The sequence below is a fragment of the Antedon bifida genome, chromosome 2 (genome assembly GCF_963402885.1).
Source record: "Antedon bifida chromosome 2, ecAntBifi1.1, whole genome shotgun sequence".
NCBI classification, from domain to species: domain Eukaryota; kingdom Metazoa; phylum Echinodermata; class Crinoidea; order Comatulida; family Antedonidae; genus Antedon; species Antedon bifida.
This window is the reverse complement of record NC_136227.1, coordinates 22,979,358-23,005,321: the sequence shown is the minus strand read 5'-3', so window position 1 is coordinate 23,005,321 and position 25,964 is coordinate 22,979,358. Positions and strand designations below refer to the sequence as shown.

General features: G+C 32.0%; 1 protein-coding gene across 4 annotated transcripts; it reads right to left on the bottom strand.

The window, feature by feature from the left end:
- Positions 1-812: 812 nt before the first annotated feature.
- On the bottom strand, positions 813-21,119 carry LOC144858570 (coiled-coil domain-containing protein 150-like). 4 transcript variants are annotated; one of them, XM_078714693.1, is made up of 23 exons: positions 21,017-21,119; positions 19,144-19,536; positions 18,375-18,542; positions 16,501-16,569; positions 16,257-16,373; positions 15,244-15,352; positions 13,808-13,851; positions 12,816-12,908; positions 11,281-11,459; positions 10,855-10,939; positions 10,208-10,300; positions 9,312-9,473; positions 8,846-9,037; positions 8,290-8,352; positions 7,723-8,021; positions 6,779-6,872; positions 6,279-6,448; positions 6,032-6,191; positions 4,988-5,149; positions 4,552-4,718; positions 3,858-3,999; positions 3,160-3,303; positions 813-1,154 (listed from the first exon to the last, which is right to left on the bottom strand). In XM_078714693.1, exons 2-23 carry the CDS (start codon positions 19,498-19,500, stop codon positions 1,083-1,085), a joined length of 3,141 nt encoding a protein of 1,046 aa, XP_078570819.1. In that variant the 5' UTR covers positions 19,501-19,536; positions 21,017-21,119; the 3' UTR covers positions 813-1,082. The 4 variants fall into 4 exon arrangements, with proteins under 4 accessions (XP_078570819.1, XP_078570815.1, XP_078570818.1 ...); XM_078714689.1 differs by having other exon boundaries at positions 20,938-21,030; XM_078714692.1 differs by lacking the exon at positions 21,017-21,119 and adding an exon at positions 20,919-21,012.
- Between the last annotated feature and the right edge of the window lie 4,845 nt (positions 21,120-25,964).

Sequence of the window (25,964 nt, the reverse complement as noted above, 5' to 3'; positions counted from 1 at the left end):
TTTTGGAGTGTATAGTAATATGGTAACATAAATCAAATAAATTCTCCCTAAATATTAAAAAATACAACACAATGCACAAAGCCTCTAAAGCGCTTGGCATTGTTACTCCAGTCATTCTTGAAGATATAATCCCATAATGTTGCAGCCAGTTATCAGCGAAATTGTGTTTTGACCTTGGATGCTACTTTTACTTATCCCATTCTTGTTAATACAGTATATACAGTACATACAGTAGGTTTAGAAATAGGATGTTAAAAAGTCGCTATCCAATCGAGTTTGAACAATACCATGAAAGCCTCAGTGGTCTAATGGTTAGACATCTGCATATCAAGCAGAAGGTTCCGGGTTCGAATCTCGGTTGGGGTGATTTTTTCTTATTCTCACAGATTTCCTCATCTTATCGTTTCAAATTAAATTAATTAAATTTCAGTATCACCGGCGGTTTAGAATTACTGTTTTATGCCTAATGTGTTTATATATTTATTAATGTATATTATGTGATTTATCTGGTACTCGTCCTCTTTGAGGATGAATTCACTGTGAACAGGTATTTACATAAGCTTGTCCAACCATGAAACATGAGGTCATTTTATGATGATCAATGAGACTTGTGAGCTATGCTGGTTGGAAACTGCATTACCTTTGTGAATTAATATATTTATTATTAAAGGAAATATGGATATCATCTAGGGAAGGTGGAGAAGTTAAAGAAACTTGCTTTATGCATAATTTGTTTACAAAATAAAATTTAACTATCTGGTCTAAGGTCAGATGTATATTTTATGAAATATAATATAGTTAGTACAACATACTCATTAATCATAACATTGCAGTAAATTACATTTATTAAATAATAATAAAATGATAAATCAATTATAAATATAATATAAACTGTTGGCAGGATTGACTCTGTATATTCAACATAAGAGATATCTTGTGTTTAGAATTAGCTTCATGTATACATTACTAATTATGACTGTAAAAATGTGAAAGAACTCTCCTCATATAATTTCCAAATCGAGAACATGATTCCATCATCTTTATCTTCATCACGCATCTTATGTAGACTTCATCTTCTTTCATTAATATCTGGCAGCAGCAATAGATTCATCAAAATCTAACGCCAAATCTTCAACAAATCGGGAACTAGAATTCTAAAATACATTTAAAGTCAAAGCTAAATAAAATACACACAATTTTATAAACATAAAAATATTCCTCTAGCATTTGTATATCTAATTCTCATAATATGAATAACTACTGTTAAAACATGTAGCATCATTTACAAATAATTAATGACACAGGGGTGCATAAAAAACTTATTCAATGTCCATTATTGTACCACAAAGGAAAGTAATGATGCGTCATTATTCTCTAAAAGGTCCATCACTAATTTTAAAATTGGTGCGTCATTTTCATGTAAAGGTATGTCACTTTTTTTTACGCAGAGGTGCATCATGGTATACATAAGGTATGATTAGGGAAGAGTGAACTCTTCCTGGAATACAAATAATGAATGTTTATGAGTGTAATGGTACAAATAATGGCACAAGGTGAATGATGAAAGGTTATATTTCAACAAGGCGAAACAAATATAAAACATTCATTATTTGTTTTATATAACATCTAAATAAATTTCTGTCATTTCAATCAGATTGAATAAAAGGTACATTTGATTGAAACAGAGTAAGATTTATTGCTTTTTAAACATGAATTTACATTGCATATAATACTCATATATTATAACATACAACTGTAAATAGATTTATTTGGAAAACTCTGTGTTTTGTATTGCATTTTTACTTGTTTAAAAAAGTAACTGGCCCGTGGAAGTGCTGTGATTTGTAGTTAGATTCACTATAAACTAAACTAAGAGTTTGATAGGATTGTTTCAGATTCTGAAATGCCATTATTTGATTTGTCTTCTGAAACTTCATACATTTTTGTAGCCAAAGTACTTTTTTTTTATTACTGGTGCGAGAGTAATGCTTCAAATGATTCAGATCAATGCCCTGTAACTGACATTATATGGTGATTTGGAAATCCTGCCTCATCAAGTATTGTGCAGGTTGTAGCCCTTAGACTATGATTTGTGTATTGTTTTGAGCATCCAGCCTTTGCAGAAATCATTTTCATCTTCTTTCCAATTGAATTTGTACCTAATGGCGCATCTATGTACCATGGAGATCCATCATTTGGTGCAGTAGATTTAGGATGCTGGAAGTGTTGGTCTAGGCCATATTGAATGATTTTTTTGTATACAATTCTCCTTCATTTGTTCGTAGACCTCCATAGAATCTGCTCAAAAAACAATCAAGTTCTGTCGTATTTAACCTTTCTACTTCTGCCAATGTTGTGGCTGAAGTTTCTAGTCCATGAATCGCATATTTTGTGTCTGCATCTGCATCAGCATGTAATGTAGCTAGTTCCTCATCATTCAACAGGGCAAAATTACTGCAACTGGAGTCGGACATTGTTAACTGCTGTGAGCATATCACGTTATGCGCGTCGTTGTTATAAACAAAACAGGCAAGACAACAGGTGGTGCTGTTGTATTTCACAGTAATTTGTATACTAGATTTTTTTTTATCCGCAAAACTATTTTTTCAAACACAAAAATGTTTAAAAGTACTATTTTAAAGTACTATTAAACGATCGTTTAATAGTGCGTACTAATGCACACCATGTGACCCACAATCGTCCAATCAAATGACAGAAATTTATTTAGGTGTTATATAATATTTATTATAACACACCTGAGTAGATTCTTGTCATTCAATAGATTGTGGGTCACATGAAATTCAATAACTACTTCACTCCTATTATTACGTCATCGAGGGTGCAATTTCGGTGTACAACGCGAGTGCAATTTTGTTTATGTGGTTCATTCTTGTTACTCAGTGAGCAACTGGAATACGCTACACAAGGCTAGGCTGTTCGAAAATCAACCTGTGGCATCTATCTCCACTTCGAAAATGGGAGCGATGTATTTATTTAATAGTTTAGGCCTTGGCCTAGCCTCTCGTTAAAAGTCAGTGTGTTATAAAACTAAATAATGAATGTTTATATTGAAAAAATAATATCATTTGTTGAAAAATGAAATTTTAACCTTAATGAAATTGTTTGTACCTATACACATATAAAAATTACAATAATTACCATAATCCGCTTCATTCTTACATCCATCAGATGTGAATGATCTTTTTCTTTTTGCAACTGCCTCTCTATTTCCATCATATGGTCTGAATTTACACTTTCATCTTGAGAGAACTTGGCTAATCTTGACAGGGTCTGTCGACTTAACTACAAAAAAAAAAAAAAACTCAACCTCAAATTTGTCATTTATACACTCAATATTAAGAACTTTTTATTGTGTTAACCAGGGAAGATTTGCTATACTAAATAAAAGAATGCTACTTAATACACAATCATTTTTTTCTTCATACCAAACTTGGTTAAAGACTGAAACACTTTCAAGTGTCTTAAATAAGTAAGTTGTCTTTAACAGAAGTGGCAGAATTCGCTTTCCTATGATAAAAACAAATTATTTAATTCTTTTCACACATTTTGCCAGGTGAACACATTTTTAACCATTTTATGAGATTTTTACTACTTGCCATGTTTTAACCTTTTTATGAGATTTTTACTACTTGCTATGTTTTAACCTTTTTATGAGATGTTTGTATTTGTTGCATTTGTATTTTACCCTTTTGGTGTTGTACTGTCTGTTTTTACCCATATTATTATATTATTTTAATATGTGAAAAGTTAGACAAATTTCGAGTGCTTGACAAAATAAAATAATTTATTGAATTTGTAATTAAATTTGGTGCCAAAATATGATCAAAAGTATTAACCTGTAAAGATAAGTGTTGTAATTCATTCTTAGACTGGTCATGTTCATGTCGTAATTTTGACAGCTCTTCTTTCATAAATCTATATTTCTTCTCTATGTCTAGTCGCAATCTCCTCTCTTCTTTAAATTGATCTTCTTTTTTTCTAAAAAAAAAAATTAATAATAATAATTTATTATATTAAATATGTGTAAAGTTAGATCACATTTTCATTGACATTATTACATTTGACAAATTGTTGAATTTATATAACTGGCAGTGTAAACCCTATAAAATAGACTTTTCAAAATTAGCAAAACCCTATTAAAAAAATATATACATTTATCTTACCTAAAACAAAAGCAATTAGAACAGTTTTCTATGCTATAGGAGAAGGAATAGGGGTTGAGGTGCAAGTCATTGTCAACTGGTCAATAACTCAAAACATGAGTATTACTGCTCAAAAAGATGGTCTGTAGAAAGAATTGCTTTTGTCTGCCAATAGACCAGACTTCACCCACTTGGGTTCTAAATGTTGGCATTTCATTTTATTATTTCGCATTATTGTAAATTAGCTGCTAGTACTCTATATACTTTATGTGGTGTCTAATTTCTTTGTATATCTTTCTTAGTATCTACAGTATTACGACAATATGGATAATTTAAATTGTATTATTCTTTTAACTACTGTACAGGCTGTGTGGTTTGGAAGATTTACCTTAATTTGTCCTCAACATTAGATTGTCCTTTAACAACTGTTTGTATCTCTGCTTGTAGGTCTGAAATCTGTGTTAGGAATGTAGCAATCGTCTGCATTTGCTCAGAGTTCTTCATAATATACTGGTTTCGAACTTGCTCAAGTTCTTCTAACTCAACACTCATTTCCTAAAAGAATAACAAGAATTATATAGAAGACAAAGACATAGACCAAAAAAAAACATGGATAAAACCCTCTTAATTAAATTAACAGTCACAACAATGGTTTGATTTTTGTTCTACATCACATACAGTTTAACTGATATATTTACATTGGACTTCTCGGTAGACAGCTCAGGTAGTGACCACAAAAATTCCAGAGCTATACTAATGCCAGTGCTAAAACTGCAATTTAAATGTTTATTTGATTCACAGAAAAACAAATAAATTATCCATACCTCAATTTTCTTATTTGCGTCTTGTGATTGTTTGCTTTTATTATGAAATTGTTGCAGTTGAGTTTTCTGCCCAATGATTCTTAGTTTTTGCTTGTTATTTGTTTCATCCATTTCTTGTATTTTCAATTTTTTTTGTTCACATGTCGAGTTCAAATCCGTTATCTGTTAATCAACATTAGAATAGATTTGCAACATTAAGGTATATAAATCATAACTAATAAATAATAATGGTGTTTATATTTTTTCCAATTGATCAATTTTGTATCTCATGGCATTGATTATTAATTAGGTTATAATGAACGGTAGAGTAAAGTTGAAAAAAAAAGATGTCTGTAAAAAGGTTGAGATTGGTAGGCAAAGCAATATTAATTATAACTGGATGGTTCTCGAATATACAGTAATTTCAGCGTAACAAAACTGGCAATTTTCAAATGTACGTAATGCTTAGTTGGATGCCGCAGGACTATAATACTTGTGATTCACAGGTACAAATAACTAGACACTGTGATTTATGTAGCATCTTGGGAATTACTTCCGAAACAGAAACTTCAAGTCAAATTTAAACAAACCCAAAATTAATTTTCAACAGGGTTTTATAGGTTTATATACCATCTTTTGAAATAAGAAGAGTTACATAATATACCAAGACTAGTCACAATCTTGTACTGGTGACAAATTAAACAAATTTGAACAGCTAGAACATAGAGTACGCATGACAATTAGGCCACCACTATTATAGGGTATCCGAGGCATACAACAAACATCCTGATAGTTAGTTCTGTTGCAGTCCATTTTGAAAGTTGTCCTCCGTCTTCTTTAAGCCTGACATGGTTTTTCTTGAAGGTTTGCATGGCAAAAATCAATATGTTGATATAAAGTTTGTATGTAGTCCTAAAAAGAACTATTGAGTTTCTAAAAGTGTATTGATCGAAACTTTACAGTTCTTTTCAGAACTACATAATGTGGTGTAATGCAAACTTTATATCAAAATAATGGTCACCTCATGCATAATTAGCCATCCAAGACTAAATCTAATTACAGTACCTTTAATTGTGATAAATGGTTGGCTTGTCGTAATCTGTTTATTTCTCTAGAGGCTTGTTTTTTCTCTTTGTCATTCTCTGCATCTGTTCCTAATTGCATTTTGACTATTTTTTCTTGTAAAGTTTGAATATCTTTTGCTGCTACTTCTTTCTCTCTTTTTCTGAAAAATATATATTTTATAATAGATTTTTTTTTCCAGTATTGTGTTGAAAATTTAAAGAACTGTAGAAAGTGTGTACTACTGTACCTTGTTTGCTGGATCTGCTTCAGTTGCTGTTGTTTTGATTGCACTTCAATATCTTTCTTATTAAGTGTGTTTTGGAGTGTCTCATTCATTGTATGTAATTTGTCAAGTTGGGAAATCAAGCTAGTTTTCTCAGTTCTTTCAGCTTCTAACTCTGATTTTAATGGTGCTACCTAAGTCATACAAAGTAATATTAACAGGAATAGAATAACAAAACATTTCACATTTTGAGAAAGACCTCACAGTATGCAAACATTTAAGCTTGGTCTACACTACCAAATATGGTAGTGATATGACATCATCCTGTCCATATATGGGCACATCAAATTTGATGACAGAAACAATATTGAGGTGGTATGACTGATATAATGTTCTGAATCTGTTTGTATTATTATGTTTTCTTCCAGTTGTGCATATTTTATTAGGAAATTGTACAAATACAGAGTGAACAATAACAATATTCTATATCTAGATAGAGAGAAATATTAAAAATTAATACTAACTCTGTCCAACTGGCCAGTTTCCATGGAAACAAGTTGTTCTTGAAGAACTATCATGTCATCACTGATCAGTTTCAATGATTCTTCATACTTTTGTCTTTAAAATATAAACATTGATTAGTAAATTTGATTAACCATTGATGGTTCATGATAGGAAACATTGATGACAAACATTTTAAGGCTGCTACACACTAGGACGATAACCATCGACAAAAAATAGATAAACATACATTTTTCGTACATAAAACAAACAAAATTATAAAGGTTTTCATTCTAGAATTATATGATTGTCTTTGCTAAAACAATATTGTTTAAAACACAATCAAATGACATGATCAATAAGAACAATAAAATCATTAGTGTTGCTATTATTTAATAATGGGCTATGTATAAGCTCCCTAAGTTACCTAGTTACAATAGCGCAAACATGATGTTTTTTATGAATATCGTTCCCTTATTTTATGAATATTGGAGGAACTTCATCCATAGTTTTAAGAACAGAATTCATGACAGTTGTAATATACTAATTAAAACCATAGTCAATGTACTTCCACAATCCAACCTGCATTCGTGTTGGTGCAAATTAATATTATAGGATATTTTAGTTTGGTTTTGTAGAAGATGTTTTTGCTATAATTTCCTGGTGAAATATGTTTTCTTTTTGTTTTGTATGTTTTGCATATAAATGTTCTATACCAAAATAAATTAAATGAATGAATGAATTATTGCTTTTGGATTGGATATTATTATCAAAAGCAGCATAAATGGTTATCCTATAATGGAGTTCTAGGATGAACATTTTTTTTTTACGAAAAATACATATTATATACAGTAGCTATCATAAATCTTTATGTACAAATGTGTCTTTAATTAGTTTTATGAAACCAACTCAACTACAATTCTGACATCTTAAAAATACACATATCAAATATTACAATATTATTTACTTTCCATTCTCAAAAGTTGCTATTTCTGCATCCTTTTTGCCCAATTCTTTTTGCAGTTTCTCTAGCAGTAACTGTAGTTTGCTATGTGACTGCATGATACTCTTGATGGTGGCAGCCATCTTGGAATTATTCTGTTTTGCGGCTTGTAATTTGTTTAGTAGATGTTGTATCTTTTCTTGCTGTTGATAATCTTGTGTTTTAAGTTGTTCTTGAAACATGTCATTCTCCTTTATTACTTCATCTCGACTTTTCTTTACTTCTTTTATTTCAAGATCCTTTTGTTTTTCAGTTGCGACTAACTAAAACACAAACTTTAACTATTATTAAGCACAGAAGAGTGAACTGAAAAAGATTATCTTTTTCGGTACACAAAATTTGAAAAAAAATAAAATTAATCAATCGTTAAAAATAAGAAGAAAAGGGGAGAAGAATGCTAAAGGCTAAAGGGGTGTGTGTTCATGTTAATTTTTGAAAGCAAACCATTCTTAGGTCTATTAGAGACTTTCCAATAGGGTGGAATGTTTTTGACAAATATTCACATATAAATACAGTAAATAAAAAAAATACCTGTTTTAACTTGTTATCCATTTTTTTCTGATCAACATTCACCATACTTAATGCAGAACTTAACTATGCACACAGATAAAACACAAAATGTTAATGTGGTATAGTGATAACAGTACTGTATCTGGAATTCATGACTTTAAAATGCATTGAATTTCTTGAAAATTAAAGAATATTGAAAAATCTGTGGGTCATAACTTGTTCAACCAGGGATTCACTATGTCAATGACCTGGTTGTCACACAAGACAAGGTACAATACCTAAAATCTACTTTATATGTCACAAAATATATGTATTTTTCCCTTTCCAATACAAAAAAGAAAAATGTTGTTGCTTCCAATTTTAAATGTATATTGTTTATCATAAAATATATACCTTTGAAACAAAATTGATAATAACACCACTATTTTTTGCTTTAAATTACCGTTTTCAGGTAAATAATTGTTGTTTGTTTTCGATCTGGTTTTTGGTTAAAGGGAATAAATATTATGTGACATTTAAAAATTTTTTTTTTCAGAAAGGCAATAATATCTTTAAGAATAGTCTAATCAAAACTTACTGATGTTACTTTACTTTGAAGGGCAGCATTGGTTCTCTTTAGATGAGTGACCTCTGACCTAGCATCTGTGATGGCTGCAATCTGTTGTTTTAAGTGCATGAGTTGGCTTTGTAGACGGCCATTTTCATACGCCAGCTGGTTTTTACTATCTGACAATTCAACTAGTGAACTCTCAACTGTCTTTTGAGAAGACTGATAAAATGAAAATTAAGCAATTACTTAAGCAACCCCTTAAATTATTAAATTTTATTTAGCAAAATAAACATAATTAAAAAAAAAAATGTTATAGTTTGTGCAATTATAGGACATTTTTTATGAAAAATATAGATCTGATATTATTTAGGCACTGATGAAAGACAATTGAGAACGTAGTAGAAGATTGAGTGTCAACTCTCTTCAATGGCAATAGAGTGGCTGTGTTGTTACGCTGTGTTGGCTACTTTATTTGAGTAGTAACATGTAGTACCTGTTGCTGTTCAAGGAAGTTAATCCTGTCAAGTAATTTGTCTATTTCAAGCTGTAAGTGAGATTTCTCATTTTTTATTGTTGACATTTCTATCTTTGCCTCTTCTAGTTCCTGCTGCATTCTAGAATGCTCAGTAGACATTCCATCTACTGCAAAGTTTACCTTTCAGAATGAAGAAAAACAAGTTATTAGAGAAATAGTCTTGTAATATGTAATATTTTAGAAATTTACACTATAATTTGTGTTATTTAAAGTGCAAGAAACAGAAAATTGGAGAACAAAATCACACACATCATGCATACAATATTAGGTTCAATGAAACTAGAACAATTTTACTTAAAATAGACCTGAATTTTACTGTATGGAAAAATGAAATAGAAGGATTTGTTCAGATGACAGTCAGCAGAATGTGCAGATGACAGTCAGCAGAATGTGCAGATGACGTTGTGGCTGATGCATATGCTGGTGGCAAGAGTCCTTTTTCATAACCCTCAGTCATCCAGTCAAAACCCATAAACCACACCAGCTGAATTGTCATGTGAAATACAGACAAATCTCACTGGTTCGCCCTTTTGAAATTTGGTGAAATAAATACATAATAAACTAGAACGGCACTCCGAGAGTGCATACCTCCACCTACTGTAAAATTTGCCCTACATAAGAAGATTTCTCCGGGAAATATATTTGTTTTATTTTTGTTTCTTAATGCTGCTAATTTAAACAAAACATATTTTTTTTTTTTTCAAACAAAGCAAGTAATAAAAAATATATATATATGACAAACAGACACACGCAATCGACTACATAACCTCCTTGGCGGAGGTAATAAATTTGAATGTTATTAGACATTTTGAGCCAGCCCAGTAGAACGTACAGTAATATTAAAATTGATATACCTCATCTAGTAATGACTGCTTGTCTTGAATGACTGTGTTTCTATCTTTCTTATGTGCTTCAAGCTGTTCATGCAAAACCTGTGCTGAATTCTCCTACAGTAAAAACAAAATGTATACAGAACATAAGTATGGCAAGCGGAATAAAGTATTTACTCAGTACTCATGTTAATATTATTATGAATGATGATACTATTTAAATTGTATCTAAATGTCTTTGAAGACCATGTTCATTAAATGTGTCTTTTACTTGGAAAATCGCAAATAGCAAAATGAATGTGAATGCTCAATGTAAAAACGAGGCTGTCAAACTTTGCCTAGCTATTATGTATATTGATGGTATTATCAAACAAATTGATATTAAATTACACTTTGTTTTTTATAGCCTTTCATAGCAGGATGATTTTGTAAATGTAAATACATAAACAAAACTACTTTAATAAGCTGTTTAAACTTTATTTTTTTCCTGATATTCAAATTTAAAAGTAAATCAAAGAGCAAATTACTAAAAAATCAGAGGCTGATCCCAATGGAGATACAAATAAGATAAGCCAAAAGCCATAATCAAATGATAAAGTAAAACAGGCAAAAATTAATTTCAGAGCTTTCGGGCAACATTAACCCTTTGTGCAAAGTATTTTTGTTCATACCAAATCTTTTATCTTGGAAGTATAGAATTCTTGTTGATCATGCAATCTGGATTCTTTCTCTTCTAAAACTAGTTTTAACTTGTCACTGTTTATTTCAAGAAAAAGTGAAAACAAAGCAATGTTGATTAATACAGTAATACAGGCTTTTTAGCATAATAGATTAATTAAGAATTTATGTCAGTTGAAAAGAAAATGTTCTTCCTCAGCATAGCACATGAAATAGCACTAGTGCTCAATGTTCACAAACAACAGAGAAATTGATAAAATCTTATCTTCAGCAAGAAAACCAATTTGTTTTTACATGAAATCGACCTACAGTCTCAAACAACACAGCATAAATTATACAATTCTGTAGATAGCACTTGAATTCTTTGCTGTTAGCTAAAATTAGCTTGAGGGCATAAACAACTAAATTCATGATCTTACTTTTCTTGTTTCATCAAATTTTCCTGTTCAATTTGCTTCTCTAGTTTATTTTTACTATTTTTAATAATATCATTTAATTTTTGATTTTCATTTTCTACTGCTTCTCGTTGTATAGATTCACTTTGTTGTAATCTACCCATTAAGCTTTGTTTTTCATTTTCTGCAGATTCTAATGCAAACTATAAAAAAACAGTAAATTATTGTATTAATAACCCCAAATGTTTTAATTTATGTAGAACTTGATAACCTAAAAAATAGTATTGGCTGTATTTGTGTTAAACGATGACAATGGTAATATGTGAATCTTATACCCCTTTTACACTATCACCGTAACAGCGGTGTAACCCCGCAGTTGTTAGTACACCGGGCCGTTAAACGCCGGTGTTGTGGTTTTTATTGACTGGTGTAAATGGGAAAATCCAACCACCCCGGTGTGCTCTCCCCGGGGTGAAACGAAGCTGAATGTTTTCCGGTGTACCTTCGAAATGTAAACGGTTTTTGTGGTTCAACACCGAGCTGTTAAAGGTCATTGACGTGAAAATGTAACATGTTGTCACAGAAATACAATATTATGCAAACAAAATAGGTTTTTTGCTTAGAATACCTTTTTTTGCTTAAAATAATAATTGTACGATATATTGTGCTGTTCGTTATTTTCTTTTCTACTGAAAATTTGTGAAATGAAATTGTTCATGTGCTTTCTACCTTACCAGAAGGCCTAAAATAATGTAAAATTGGTGTAACTCTACCCTGGCTGATTCTAAGTAGGACTAATTATTATATTACGCCAACCTAACAATTTAAGGCCTATTTAATGTACGTAGTCTACAAGGCGAAAATGCAGTCATTTTAAAAAGAAAAATAATTGTTAATGTTTAAAATAATAAATGATAATCTTAATAGCCACAAAGAAAATTTAACACTGGACTACCTTCAAAATTAAATAAATTGTGTGTAAATTCGGATTATTATGTTTTGATATGAGATTTGTCGATATGTTCCAGTGTTTAAACGTTTAAACCATAGTCAGTTAAGTTCCACGTGTGCGCTCGCAATGGTGATTTGATTGACAACACCGGGGTGATCGATGTAGTGTAAATGGGCGCAACTCGAGTTCATCTCGCAGTTTTTTTGGCTAGTGTAAATGGAAATTGTCTCCGAGTTCAACTCGTGTTTCTCTCCCAGTCGATAGTGTAAAAAGGGTATTATACAGCGCCCAATGCTCACAACTTCTAAGCACTGTTGCAGCTAGTAATAAACATGTAGTTGTGTGACCCTGCTAGGTACCCATTTAGTTGAACACCTGGGTGGAGAGAGGCAGTTTAGTGTCTTGCATAATGACACAATGTGACAAGCGTTGGCCACACCTAAGATACTGGTCATCAAATTACTTGCATTGTACATGTGTACTATCCAATTGTACACATTTTATTTCTAATGCTAATTTTTTTAACACTGTTTTGGTGTTTCCAATATTAAATAATACAAAAAATAACAATAGAGTATAGGTGATTTGTTAAGATCACCTACATTACCTTCATATTGTGGGTATGTTTGGTCAATTCATCAAGTTGTAATTTTAAAGTCTTGTTTTCTGCCTTCAAATGTTCAAGATTAGTAAGAAACAACTGAAATTGATAACATTTAAAAACTGATAACATTTCAAAACTGCTGACATGTGTGGGCTTTTAGGTTAATTCATGGACCCTATTGCTGACTGATTGTGATTCAACTACAATTTTTTACTGCCATATAATATAAAACTAATGACTTTATATGAAGTAAATTTGCGGTGAAACTCCAATAGCGCTGCCCATTTTATCCTTGCCGTTGGCATAAAAACCATAACATTCAAAATAGCAGTTGATCGTTACCAACCTTTTTGGCAAGTAATACTGATTGTACCAGACCAAAAAGGTACTAAATTAGCTTTAGATCGTTAGTATGATTTAGATATTACTATACCAGATGTTTAATAAAAATAGGCTAAGCTACTGTAGTTAAGTTTCAGTTGCCTAGCTATTTTTAATATAGGCTATGTTAGGCCTAGGAATATGTTGGTCGCTTGTTGATGGACATATTTCACAGTAGGTGTGTTATAAAACAAAAAGAATATTTTATATTCGTGAAATGGTACAAATAAATTCATCCAGTGAAAGATAAAATTTGTTACCCATAATACTTCAATCAAATGAAATGGAATCCACTATGCATGTTATAGTTTTTAAATGGAAATTGATGGATTATAAATATAAGGATATTAATTAATACTTGCAAATTTTTTCGCAAGTATTCTCAAATGTACTTAGTATAAAGTACAAATTACGTCAGAGTAGGGCAAAACATCTAATTACTCAACTCCCTGACGCAAAACTACAATTACAATCCTATAAGGATATTATCATAGCTGCAAAACAAGATATAAAAACAATAATAACGTCTGAGCATTATTTTCGCAAAGCCCTCGCTCAGTTGAAACATCTCTTAAAATACAAAGATTGCTTAAAAAGATACTACTAGTATTTACCTGCATCTCTTCAATTTGTTTTATAATCTGCTTTTCTTTTGTAGCTATGAAAATAATAAAATAAAAATCTTTAAAACTTACTCATGTGATGCTTCAATATAATCCCACGTCTATATATTTCTGATACCAGCTGTAAATGCTATCCTAGTACCAAACTCATAATAGGGTATATTTGTGATACCAGCTGTAAATGCTATCCTAGTACCAAACGCATAATAGGCTATCTTTGTGATACCAGCTATAAATGCTATCCTAGTACCAAACTCATAATAGGCTATCTTTGTGATACCAAACCACTGATGTAAATTCTTTTGAGTATCCCTACCTCCTAGTTAAGGCTAGATGTCAGTTACCAGTCATTTGTTATCGTCTATACTAAACCACTACCTAATTTTGGAGCAATGCCATATACTGTAATGCCTATAGCGCTATAAACTTGAAAATACCATTAGGCGACCGAAACTCTGGTGTACAGTATGCAGAAATCAATTTGATTAATTTTTATGGATTAGTGTTACAAATCTGGGCTTGAGCTTTTATATAAAACTTGAGGTCATTGTCTTAATAAGTGGTTTACATTTGTGTTTTCCTTGTTCAATACTTTAAGCCTGTTTTCAGTTACGGTGAGTTGCGAATTTTCAAATCGTTAAGTTATAAATAAAATAAATAATGATAACGATAATCGAGCCGGACTGCTAATATTTACACATTTTTACGCGATCGTTCATAGTTTCTTGGGTCTCTCGAGCACGTTACTGGGACACGCGGACATGAAGTGTTGCAAAACCAAGACCGGGCCCGTGTGAAAATTGATTCTTCAATTCAGCCTAGGACATGTTTTTGCCGATATCTTAATCTATTCTTACACTAAAGACAAACTAACAAACAAAATTAAATTGTTTTAAATTTTAGCTTGACTAACACTTGTTACTTTGAAATGATCAGACCTCAAAAGTGTACAAAAAAAGTGAAAAACATAGTCGCGCTGTAAAAAAGAATTGTCAGCGCGTACTTATTTTTTCCACAAACTGCAATGACGTAATTTGTGAATCATTTGATTGACCAGTTTTAACGACCGTAATGTTGAAGTTGAACTCGGATAAACTTCAATGATTGCATATTTCCACAATTTTTAACGTTAATTTTTACCCCGTTTTCCTGTAAAATCGTTGAATCCGGTCAACTCAACGTAAATTGCCGTAATACTACGTTGACAGGAAAACAAGCTTACATAATCAAATAGACTACTAGTACTTTTTATTTTCAATTTGGCATTGGTTATAATTAATTCCTTTGCAGTGTTATAGTTATTCAAATAACTACTTAATATGTTTTGTTACACTAGAAAGAAATTTTATTTTGAAATATCTAATGATTAAAAAACATACAAAGTATTTTTAAAATAGAACAAGAAATAGCAATGGTTGCTGACTTACCTATTTCCAGCCTTGACTTTTCAAGTAAATTCTGAATATACATTTTTTCCTTATTTAAATTTATACCTTCATCTTTCAAAATCGCACAGCTTTTAGAAAAACTTTCTATCTGAAAATGAAGGAAAACCATTACAAACGAACATTAGTAAATGTATTATCGAGCGAAACTGTGAATTCAGCGCCATGAGCAATGACTGTTGGAATGGCGCTACATAAAGCGAACGATTGATTGACTACCTACAGTGGAATTACATACTGTAGGCTGGAACAAGCCAGTAAATGGTTTTCATGGGGCCTGTTTTCAGTTATAACTTAAATTATGCCGAGTTGTGTCAACAAGATTAAAAGATTTGACACAGATATGTTAATGATTACTCTTGCTGGTATCATAACACATTCTAGGTAGTAGAATTCATTGTACTGAATGTATTTGATTATACATGTTACCAAATTACACTCAATAAAAAATGCCTCCCTCAAATAAATGCATCTAAAAACTTTACTGAACAATAAACATTTATTGGAATAAATATGGTATGCCCAAATATTTCTCTCGAAGCATGACAGAGTTTTTCAGACTCTTTTATACTTTTAAGTTCTAATCTGTCCCAGTTGATTGTGGCCGGCCGGCCGGCCAGGGTTTTATAACCGCAATGAGAAACGGCAAACCAAGGTTAAACTATCTAAACTTTAACAATGGTTTAAAAATTGTGTAAATATTGACAGATCTTCTTTATTATTTTTCAACTTGAATGTTAAAACTTAATGCAAGTTAACTTTAATAGGTAACAGGCTTTTGACAGTATTGCATGAGGCGCATCATTAATTTGGTAATGGCCGACCACAGCCTTAGCCAAGACAGTAAGTCAGTTCTATGTATGTAAAACCACTTTTATTTGAAAATTATACAGTGTACTTGGTGTATCCCTTAATACATTTTAAGTTAGTGCGTGGTAAGTTTTCAAAATTAGCCTGTTTGATACATTTTAATGTTATTTATTGTAGCAGATTACCTCTTTCCTTTCCTGATGGGCAGCAGTCTCTAAGTGCTGCAGTCTATCCATCAGTGCATTGTGCGACTGCTCTAAGCTGTTCCTTAACGATAACTCTCTAGCTAATTCTTCTCTTGTCTAAAAAACACATGAAATGTACTGTACAATCAGGTATGTTTATAATATAAAAAAACCGATGAAGATGCAGAATATCATAGTGCATGCTAAGAGAATCAATTAACAAATACTATACAGATATACTAACCTCTCCAAGTTGTTTAGTAAGCTTCTGTTTACTGATCCTAAGATCCTCATAGTTTAAAGCAAGTTCAGTCTGAAAATATAAATATATTAAATTACTAGTATCAATAAAATAGGATCCAATATATAATGTTTCAACAAGTATGATCTATGTTGTGTATATTCAACACCATGTTGCTGAATGCAAAATGATTAAAACAACTGTTAGAGGTAGGCCTACCATATAGCAGTATATCTTAAATCTGGACTGTTGATTTTAAAATGTTTTTGTATTTATTGCATGTATGAATTCAAATATGAAAACACTTTTAGTGTGAACTAGTTTTCTTGCACACACAAGGCATGTTGTAAAATCTGGTGCTTCTTGAAGAATATTTGCTTTAATATGTTAATTTATTAATGGAAAACTTTGAAGTTTCGTAAGACGTACAAAATGTCTAATCTTTCAATATGTGCTAATAATCTTTTAGCTTGGTCTAAACAAAGTAATATGAAAGTGAATCCAAAGAAATGTTACATTATGGACTTCAAAAAATCCCCCCTCTCACCATGTATTATTCCTGAGGACAAATCTATTATCAGTGTAGACTTTGTTTTAAAACATTGTATTACAGCCCGACTTAAATGGGAAAAACATGTTGAGTCATGATAATGAAGGGAAACAGTAAACTGTACTATTTAAGGACATTAAAGCGCTGTGGTGTCTTCCCTCGACCTTATGTTAGTGTATTTAGGTTATGTTAGACCGGTGTTAGAATACGCTGCTCCGGTTTGGAATGGAGCTTTGAAATTAAACATTCTTAGTGTAATTGAGTTAAGTAAGTTACAAATTAAGAAACATGCTTTTTATTTTGTTAGGAAGAAATTATACCTCATACAATAATGCTTTGATTGTGTTGCGCCTAAAGAGCCTCAGTGAAAGGCGTAGAGATCTTTGTATATCCTTTGCGAAATCCATTTTGAATCCCAACTCTAAGTTGTTCTCACTTCTTCCACCTTGAGGTAATACTATTCATAAATATTATACCCGCAATGCTGACAGGATATATGACATTAATTGTAAAACGGTGCGTGACAAGACTAATTCCTTATCATATTTAGTACAGTTTTATGAGTTAAATTTGTAATGTGTTAAATATTTTTATTGTAATCATTTTCTGTTGTTTTTCCTGCTGCTAAATTTTATGAATGTATTTTGTATTTATATAATTGAATTGAATAAAATATACCTGTGATATAGATATACGTCACAGTGTAACACAAGAAATGACCTGGTTTAATTTTTTTAAAGTTATATATATATATAGGCATTATTTTTACAAAACGTCAACAATTGTGTCTAGTGTCTTTAAAGCCTAATGCAGGTCAAACTAGCAATGAGGGATACCTATCTCTTGTATGTTTGCTAAGAACATTTGACTTCACAACAATTTACAGCAACGGCTATGACGAGCATGCGCTATGAAATCGTAAATCTCGCAATTGTTCTGAATCGCAAATCCTAATGCGTTGTCAAAATATGGTTCTCAGTAAAGTTGTCCTTTAAGATTCAACCAAGGCAATATAAGATAACCTAAACCTCTATCTAACCTAACAGGATGCTGAGCTCACCTTCCCAAGATAGGAACTCGTAACAGACAAATACCAACAACAGTACATATTTTCTGCAGCGCGGTGTCTGATTGTGTCGCAGCCACAGCTAAACCATATGATCCCCGGAACTCAGCACCCTGTTATTAGATTGCCTTGTTTTAACAAGCTAAGTATAAAAAGCAAATAGGCAAGAAATGTATTCTACTCTTGAAAACATTAAACAAGCTTGATAAATATCACTATTCAATAAAACATGTTCTGTCATGGGTTTATAGTGGTTGTTACCTTGGCCTGTACTGCCTGCTCTAGGGCAGAAGACAGCCTTCTACAGGCCTCTTCAGCCTCCTGTCTCTTCACCATGTTTTCTTTGGATTCTTTTCTAGCTGTGGCCAAGTCCTTCATTAATTTTTTCTTCTCATTTTCATGAGATTCATTAATTGACTGTAATTTATCCTGCAGAATTGGTAAAAAGAAATTGTAAGATAAAAATAATTTAGTTTATAAAACTGATGATTCTTTATTTATTTGTTTAAATGTGTACAATGATAAATCAAGTAAATTATCTTTGTTCATAAATTTAAGAAAATTATCAATTCAACGGAATAGTGTTATAGCTATCAAAATTATAGGTAGGTCACACATATACAGGGAAACCTCTAATAGTACGGAAGTAACTAGGGCTGTGTTCGGACGTAAAATCAGTTACATGTGTAACTTTACATGTGTAATCAGTGATCATTCGGACGATGAACAATTTACACGTGTAATACCCAGCAGGGTCATATTTCATGCATCTCCTTACACTATTAAGGTCAAATTGCTCCTTATCTTGCGGTTAATCAGCTTGCGGTTTAGGGTGTAATTGAAATTTTTGAAACAGCAAGTTTATCTCAAAATTTACACCACATGCGACCATTACACGTGTAAATTTGTTCCGTCTCAACGTGTGGAGGTAATCCATATTTTAAACTAAAATTTAACAATATTTTAAGTGGGGGAGGGAAATTATTATTAAAAATCTTAGAAATAATTATGATTCTATGAATGAGCAAACCTTATTATATTGAGCTTGTTCACTTCTTAAATGACACTGAGCTTGGATATTACACAGGTTTAATTTGAGGGTTTGCAGCATGCTTTCATTACGACAAACTCTGCTAACTAAGATTTCATAATTCCTCTGTAAAATCTCTGCATCTCCAGTCTTGGCTATGAAGGGAGACAGTGGCTTGGTCTGTTGGCTGCTTTGATTCCCTTGACTGCAATCAAATCCCACATGTTCTAGCTGTCTTACTAAGTTAACAGTTTCCGTCTCTGCAGCTTTCAGTTTTTCTTCAAGTGCTTTCATTGCTTTTCCATCGTTAGCTTTCATATTGTAAGATTTTGATGGCGGAATTGTGGTTCGTGGCATTTTTCTGATTTTATTTTAGAAATACTAGCTATAAAACTGGAAGAAAAATTGTATTTATTAAAACTTTTAATAAAACATTAACGGCAGGTTGGAAAGAATTAAAACATAGGAGCAAATTGTTCCCAATATATACATTTATATTCAGTTCAACAGATGGTATTACTTGAAAATGACCAGAAGTGTGGTTACCTTTGACATAAGTTAATAAGTTTATTCTATATTATAATAACATAAATTAATAATATTTGTCGTAAGGAGCCAATTTTGGTGTCACATTGTTCACAATATATATGTTTATACTTGCCATAATGCAACATTTTGATTATTGCTTTGAAATCCTGTAGAGCCTATCGGGGTGCAGTTTAATTCAAAGAGGTAAGAGGGTGGAGGAGGGGTTTAGGGGTGGCGGTGTGCTGGCATGCGGTGGTTGTTTTGGTAACATATATATTATATCTTAATTTAAAGAAAGCACTGACTCTGGTATTTAATTACTCGAAGCAATAAATTCCAATTTAAAGATATATTGTCCGTTGAAACACAAAAAATGAAGGTCAAAATATTCTAAATTTAAATTGGCCATATCAAATTAATATTAAAGTTATTCACTTTAAGTCGAAAATTCGAGCAAAAAACAACAAGTTTACGTAATTAACAGGTAAATTAATTTGATTACATTTCGTCTGGAAAATCGTCGCGAGCGAAAGTAAACAAAGATTTCAAACCACAAGTATGCAATATGCATGATGCTAATTAGGATTGTTTACATCGCCACAGTTGAGAAGGTGTTTTCACACAGATCGTGAGGAAGTTTTATGATTATGCATACAGAGTAGCCAAACAGGCGCGTTGCATTATGAGATATGTTTTGATCGAAAACTTTCACTGGAAGTCAAAGTTATTTTTTTAACAAAAAAACGTCTGTATTTCTGTTAAATGATTTTTTTTTCGACTAACTTTTGGTGAAAGTTAATAACTATTGTGATACTTCAAAATGACTCACTTTTTACGTTAAGCCCTCTGTTGGCCGCTTGGCGAATGTACGAAATAAACAAAGTTTTCGAAGTAATAAATTGAATATAAAATTACGTTCTTTTAGTAATTTATTTATATAGGCCTCCTAGGCTATATCAACATTGTCAATATCAATAAAATACGGATTGTTAAAAACCTTTAAAAACTTGATAAATACCCAAAAAAATGAATATGAATTTGGTCCCGGGCCGAATCGTCTTAGGGCCGAATCGTCCCGGATTCAGTACTAATAATAGAGGCGGTTAGGCCTAGGCCTAGTGTGTAGTAGGCTAGTATAGGCCCTAGCTAGTAGTAGGCCTAGCGAGGTCGTCCCGGCCTAGGCCTAGAACCTAACTAACTAGAGACCTAGTCTGTTTATATCAATAATCTTTGATCTAACCTACTACCTTCCTGTTTTCTGCTTACGTTTTCAAATTCTAGATAGGTCTAGGCCCTAGGCCTACAAATTTAAAATTATCGCCTCCTTTTAATTTTTTTGAATTACCTTTCCCTCTTTTTTTTTGTTTTGATTAATTTTGGAACGCTGGGTGCGCTATTTTCTATGGAACGTATATATGGCTCTCTGTGGAACGCGCGCCAGAGCCGCCGCATTATTTTTTTTCTTATTAGGTTAAGAAACTATAGAGGGCCTGAATCCAATGATGTGACGGAAAACCCTGGAAATAGTTTTCACGCGGTAATCGAAAATGATGTCTCGTCGCTATTATGGTAGCTTCTGCTGCTAGGCTTTCCTGTTATGTTAAAATTAAATATTTATTATCCTCAGTGAAAAAAAAATAATATTTTGTTGTGAATATGCCGTGATTTAATTGTCAAAAACATGATCGTCAGTCGGTGCATGAGACTCTGTGACGACACGCTTTAACGTGACGTCATTTTACTTTAGCCGCTTGAATTGCGAAGAAGTCACCCCCATGAGCTCAGGCATGCCTCATGAATATTCATAATGTTATACACGCCCTCTATAGTCTCTTCCTTAACCTAATAGGGAAAAAATAATGCGTTTGTTTTTACAGTGTTTATTTGATTTCATAAGAGAACATTCTCAACCTAATTAGTGCACAGTCCCGATAAATTAAATCAATAATTGAAAATGTTGGAAATCTGTAATTACTAGTCTTTTGAATGTAGGTAGTCTAAGTAATGAAAAAGTCACCAGTAAACAAAGCCATACACATGGCTGGCCCAGTCGGGTTTACCGACCGACCAACCGACCGACATAATGAGCTATAGAGTCGCGTTGCATGCGACTAAAAATATCTTGTATAATGAAATTATAAGTAAGTCTACTACTGTTTTTAAATTGTATAGTTGAATTTTATTTTCACTAGACCTATAGCCTATTATAAATTGTACCAAAATTGTATTTTTATAATATATTTTAAGGAATTATATTAACTCACTGATAGTGGCCTACGGTAGGTCGCTTTTGCCCTTTTAAGTTTAAGATAGGAAATTTAACAAAATTGATTGCCATTTTTACATTAGGCCTAATATCTTTCTTATATATATATATTATACTAAAAAAGTATATAAATCGACACAATCAACTTTATCGTATAGTATTTATACTTTTTATAGAATTAGGGACTATAATATCCAGTTAACGATTTTCAAAGTCATTCAAAATCAGTAAAATTTCTATTTTTAATTATGAAAAAGTCTTAAAGCAGCATCTTTTAAAATGAGGTTAATTTCACGATGATGCTCGAGCCGCTTTACCTCTGTCTATAACAATACATACAATTATTACCAATGTTGTTGCAAAAGTTTATCGTTTATAAATATTTCTTCTAAATTTATTTATATTTAAATATCATCTATTGGCGAATTATTCCACGTGATCGAAAACTGTAATTTTAAGGAATCTTTAAACCATGGGGAAGATGCAGCACGTGATTATAATCATTATATAAAGAGATGTACATTGTTTTGTTTTTGTGGGGTTTTTTTCTCCAATGCCTTTAATACTATTTTACCACGTTTTAATTGATATGTAAGTTTTAATGTTTCATCTCATCTTGCCAAAGTTATACATTGATAGACCGCAGGTGCAATGATATTCTATCGAAAGAATTTGTCAGTGTTGGCGCTCCACAAGGATGTGTTATTTCTCCAATTTTATTTTCATTTTATTCAAGTACAATAATTTATTTAAAGTATATATTGCGATATGTCGACTACGGTACTGTAATCAGTTTTCGTTGTGACGAAAGCAAGATATGAATGAATGAGTATTTTAATAAAGTTGAAAGATTTGTAACGTGTGAAAACATGAACTCAATTCTTAATATTACCAAAGAGATTATAATAGACTTCTGTAAAACTACAGTAAAATAATGTATTATCGATTAAAGAAAGTGAGATTGAAAGATTTGCCCCCAATACAAATGTGTGGGTACTTTAATAGATAATACAATTTCACTTACTTACTTTACTTTGGTTACTTTGTTGTAGAGAATGGAAGGTAGGGCACATGCTTCGTGTTTTTTTTTTTCGATTGCTGACTTAAATTAATTTATTGTGGCTACATGTACTGCTTCATGTGAGGGCATTTCAATTATGTACACTTCTGATTCTGATGATAGTGAGAATCTAACTTTCTTATGATTTCCAATAAAGCATATATTCTACTTTTTAGAAAGCTGAAGCAAATCAGAGTTGATAACACTATTTTAATTCTATGTTATTTAAATATTTTATTATATATATTTATGGTAATTATACTGAACATAATATGTAGAGAGACCACGTAAAATTCCATAGCGTAACCCATCTAACAACCCCATGCTCACTGATTTATAAGAAGTGTATCTTAAAGCTCTGTCTACACTATCAAACTTTATGTTAAAAAAAAGATTAATTCATATTACTACCATATTTAGGCACATCACACCTTTTTTCGGTCAAATTAGTTTAATAGCGTAGAGAGAACTTTGGAAAAGTTGAAAATATTACTAAAGACCCACTTATTCGTGACATTACTGTTACAGTTTTGATAGATCTGGCATTAGAATACGACCACCAAAAGCTATGTGAACTTATAGCATTCAAATGTTTTGAATCGTTTTTACAGAACTTTTACACTGGCCTATGGCGTTGTTGCAACCTGCGTTTTTAACAGTATTTAACCATATTCAATATTGGCCCATTAACAGTATTTTGACATTGGCCTAAAGCGTTTTTGTAATTTGATGTATTTTTCTTTGTAGATTTGTTTAATTATGCCAACAAGGAAAATAAATTTCCATTTTAAGTGGACCAATAACATTTCTTAAATCTTGAATATTTTTGATAAACGTTTTATTATTAACTTTTAGGTATGCAATGTATTAATTATCGGTTCTTATTCCGTGTGACCGTATGCATGTAAACGTACAGATATTATGATTCAAATATTCTTTTGGTTTCCACACTCCGGAGTTTTCACCACAAAATTAAAAGACAGTATACGCGACTATGTAAATGCCTAAATTCTAAGGCATATTCCTTAACTCTGCATACACAACTAAATTGATTTGACTTCTTTTTTTATAAAGTCAATCAGGCGACAAAATAACTTTTGTCGTTTATATTCAAAAGCAATTAGGAAATATGCAAACTTATAATAAAATGGACTGATATTGAATTCCACACGCATTGAGTTGGGGAAGATAACAATATAAATATATTGACAATACATGCCAGTTTACAAAAGCATACATTGTGCGTTTGAAGGATCACAATTACAACTACTGTAAAATAGATTTAATGTATATTGAAGAAATATAAAGATAATCGACCAATCAAATGGCTTGTATAGATGCCAATTTATCAGGAAAGACACACCGAAGTCATCGATTTGTTAATACACAGGAAATGCAGACGATTCTATTTTTATCGCTCTAATTATTACCTTGAAACCGCTTTATATTGTAGGCTACCTGACGTTTGTTGAACGGAGAAAATACACGTGTTAATAGATGATATTATAGCATTGGAATATCCACTGATACATGATGGCTTCTGTTAGCTGGCATTGTGTCTCAGTACCCGCATTTTGTCCTTATCACACAAATAAAAGACAGGAATTCTACTGCAAGACATGCGAAGAGCCTGTATGTCAGCAATGTATAGCAGAAGAACACAAACTTCCAAAACATAAAAGAGAAGAAATTGAAAAGACTACAAAAAAATATCAAGAAAAACTGGAAAGCCTTTTGCCAATGAAAGCTAAGCTTGTTGAAGATTTTGATTCATCTGTAACAAACATTGGGAACACTTTACTTCGATTGGAGTCTTCTAGACTAACATGTGCAAATGACGTAGACAAGCAATATAAAAAAGCCGAATTATTTCTAAAGGAAAAACGACAGGAGCTAATTGAGGACCTTGAAAAAAAATTCAAAAGCAAAAGAGATGTTTTATCAGATCAAAGAGCTAGATTATTGGCAGCTCGAAGTGAAGCAGTCAGTGCTATACATTTTGTACAAAGAGTTAAATGGTATGATGACCATAAAACAGCGTTTGGAGATGCCAATAATTGTTATAGAAAGATGAAGGAGGCACTCGCAAGGGAACTTCAACTGCGACCAGAAGAAAACTGTAGAATTTATTTCGAAGAAAACAACGAACTCGGAGAGATTATTTGTTCAACAATGCTTGGTGAGATTGAAACTACATCTTCTGTTGGATTCACGTCTTGTCTGGCATGTACCGATTTCCAAGATGTTAGAATAGGTTCTCTAAAGATTTTGAAGCTAATAGCAAGAAATTCAATAGATGAGCAAGTCAACGAAGGTGGTGCTGATGTAGAAGCGGAACTAATTTACCAAGACACTGAGATGAAACTTGAAACAAAAGATAATAATGACGGTACATATTCTATTTACATGCGACCTGAGAAAGCTGGAGAAGCAAGTTTGAGTGTCAATATGTTTGGTGTTCCAATCAAACACAGTCCCTTTAAAATAAAGGTGAAACCTGCTAATCATTTGGTGTTGAAGTTTACGCATGAAGTTTTTAAAGAGAAAGGACCATTCGGGGTTGCTGTCTCACACAAGGGAGAAATATTCATTGTCAACCGAACATCAAATGTGTATGTCTTTGATCGAGATGGTAAATTGAAGAAAACTCTAGATGTCAATGGAGCTAAATATCTACAAGGAATTATCGTTAGTAACGATGAGACCTTCATAGTTACGGATAACCAGATCCGAGAGATTTTCAAATGCGATAAGAATGGCCAGGTCATCAGGAGATTTGGTGCTGATGTGTTGGAAGATCCAGTAGGTGTCACTGAAGGACATGATAAATGTGTATACGTTGTAGATTATGAAGGTCATTGCATACAGAAATTTAAACCTGGGGGCCAGTACGTTAAACGTTTCATTCATTCCAAACCTGGTGACGCGATTTCACCCTGGTTTATTACTACCAGTACGAGTAATAAT

What these genes read in the sequence shown, in the direction of transcription:
- LOC144858570 (XM_078714693.1), bottom strand. Translation starts at nt 19,500, where the DNA reads ATGCCACGAACCACAATTCCGCCATCAAAATCTTACAATATGAAAGCT. An exon ending in AATTTGATGAAACAAGAAAA is followed by an intron (nt 10,940 to 11,280) that starts GTAAGATCATGA and finishes TGAAATAAACAG; the next exon opens with TGACAAGTTAAAACTAGTTT. An exon ending in CTTCCAAGATAAAAGATTTG is followed by an intron (nt 10,301 to 10,854) that starts GTATGAACAAAA and finishes TTTTTACTGTAG; the next exon opens with GAGAATTCAGCACAGGTTTT.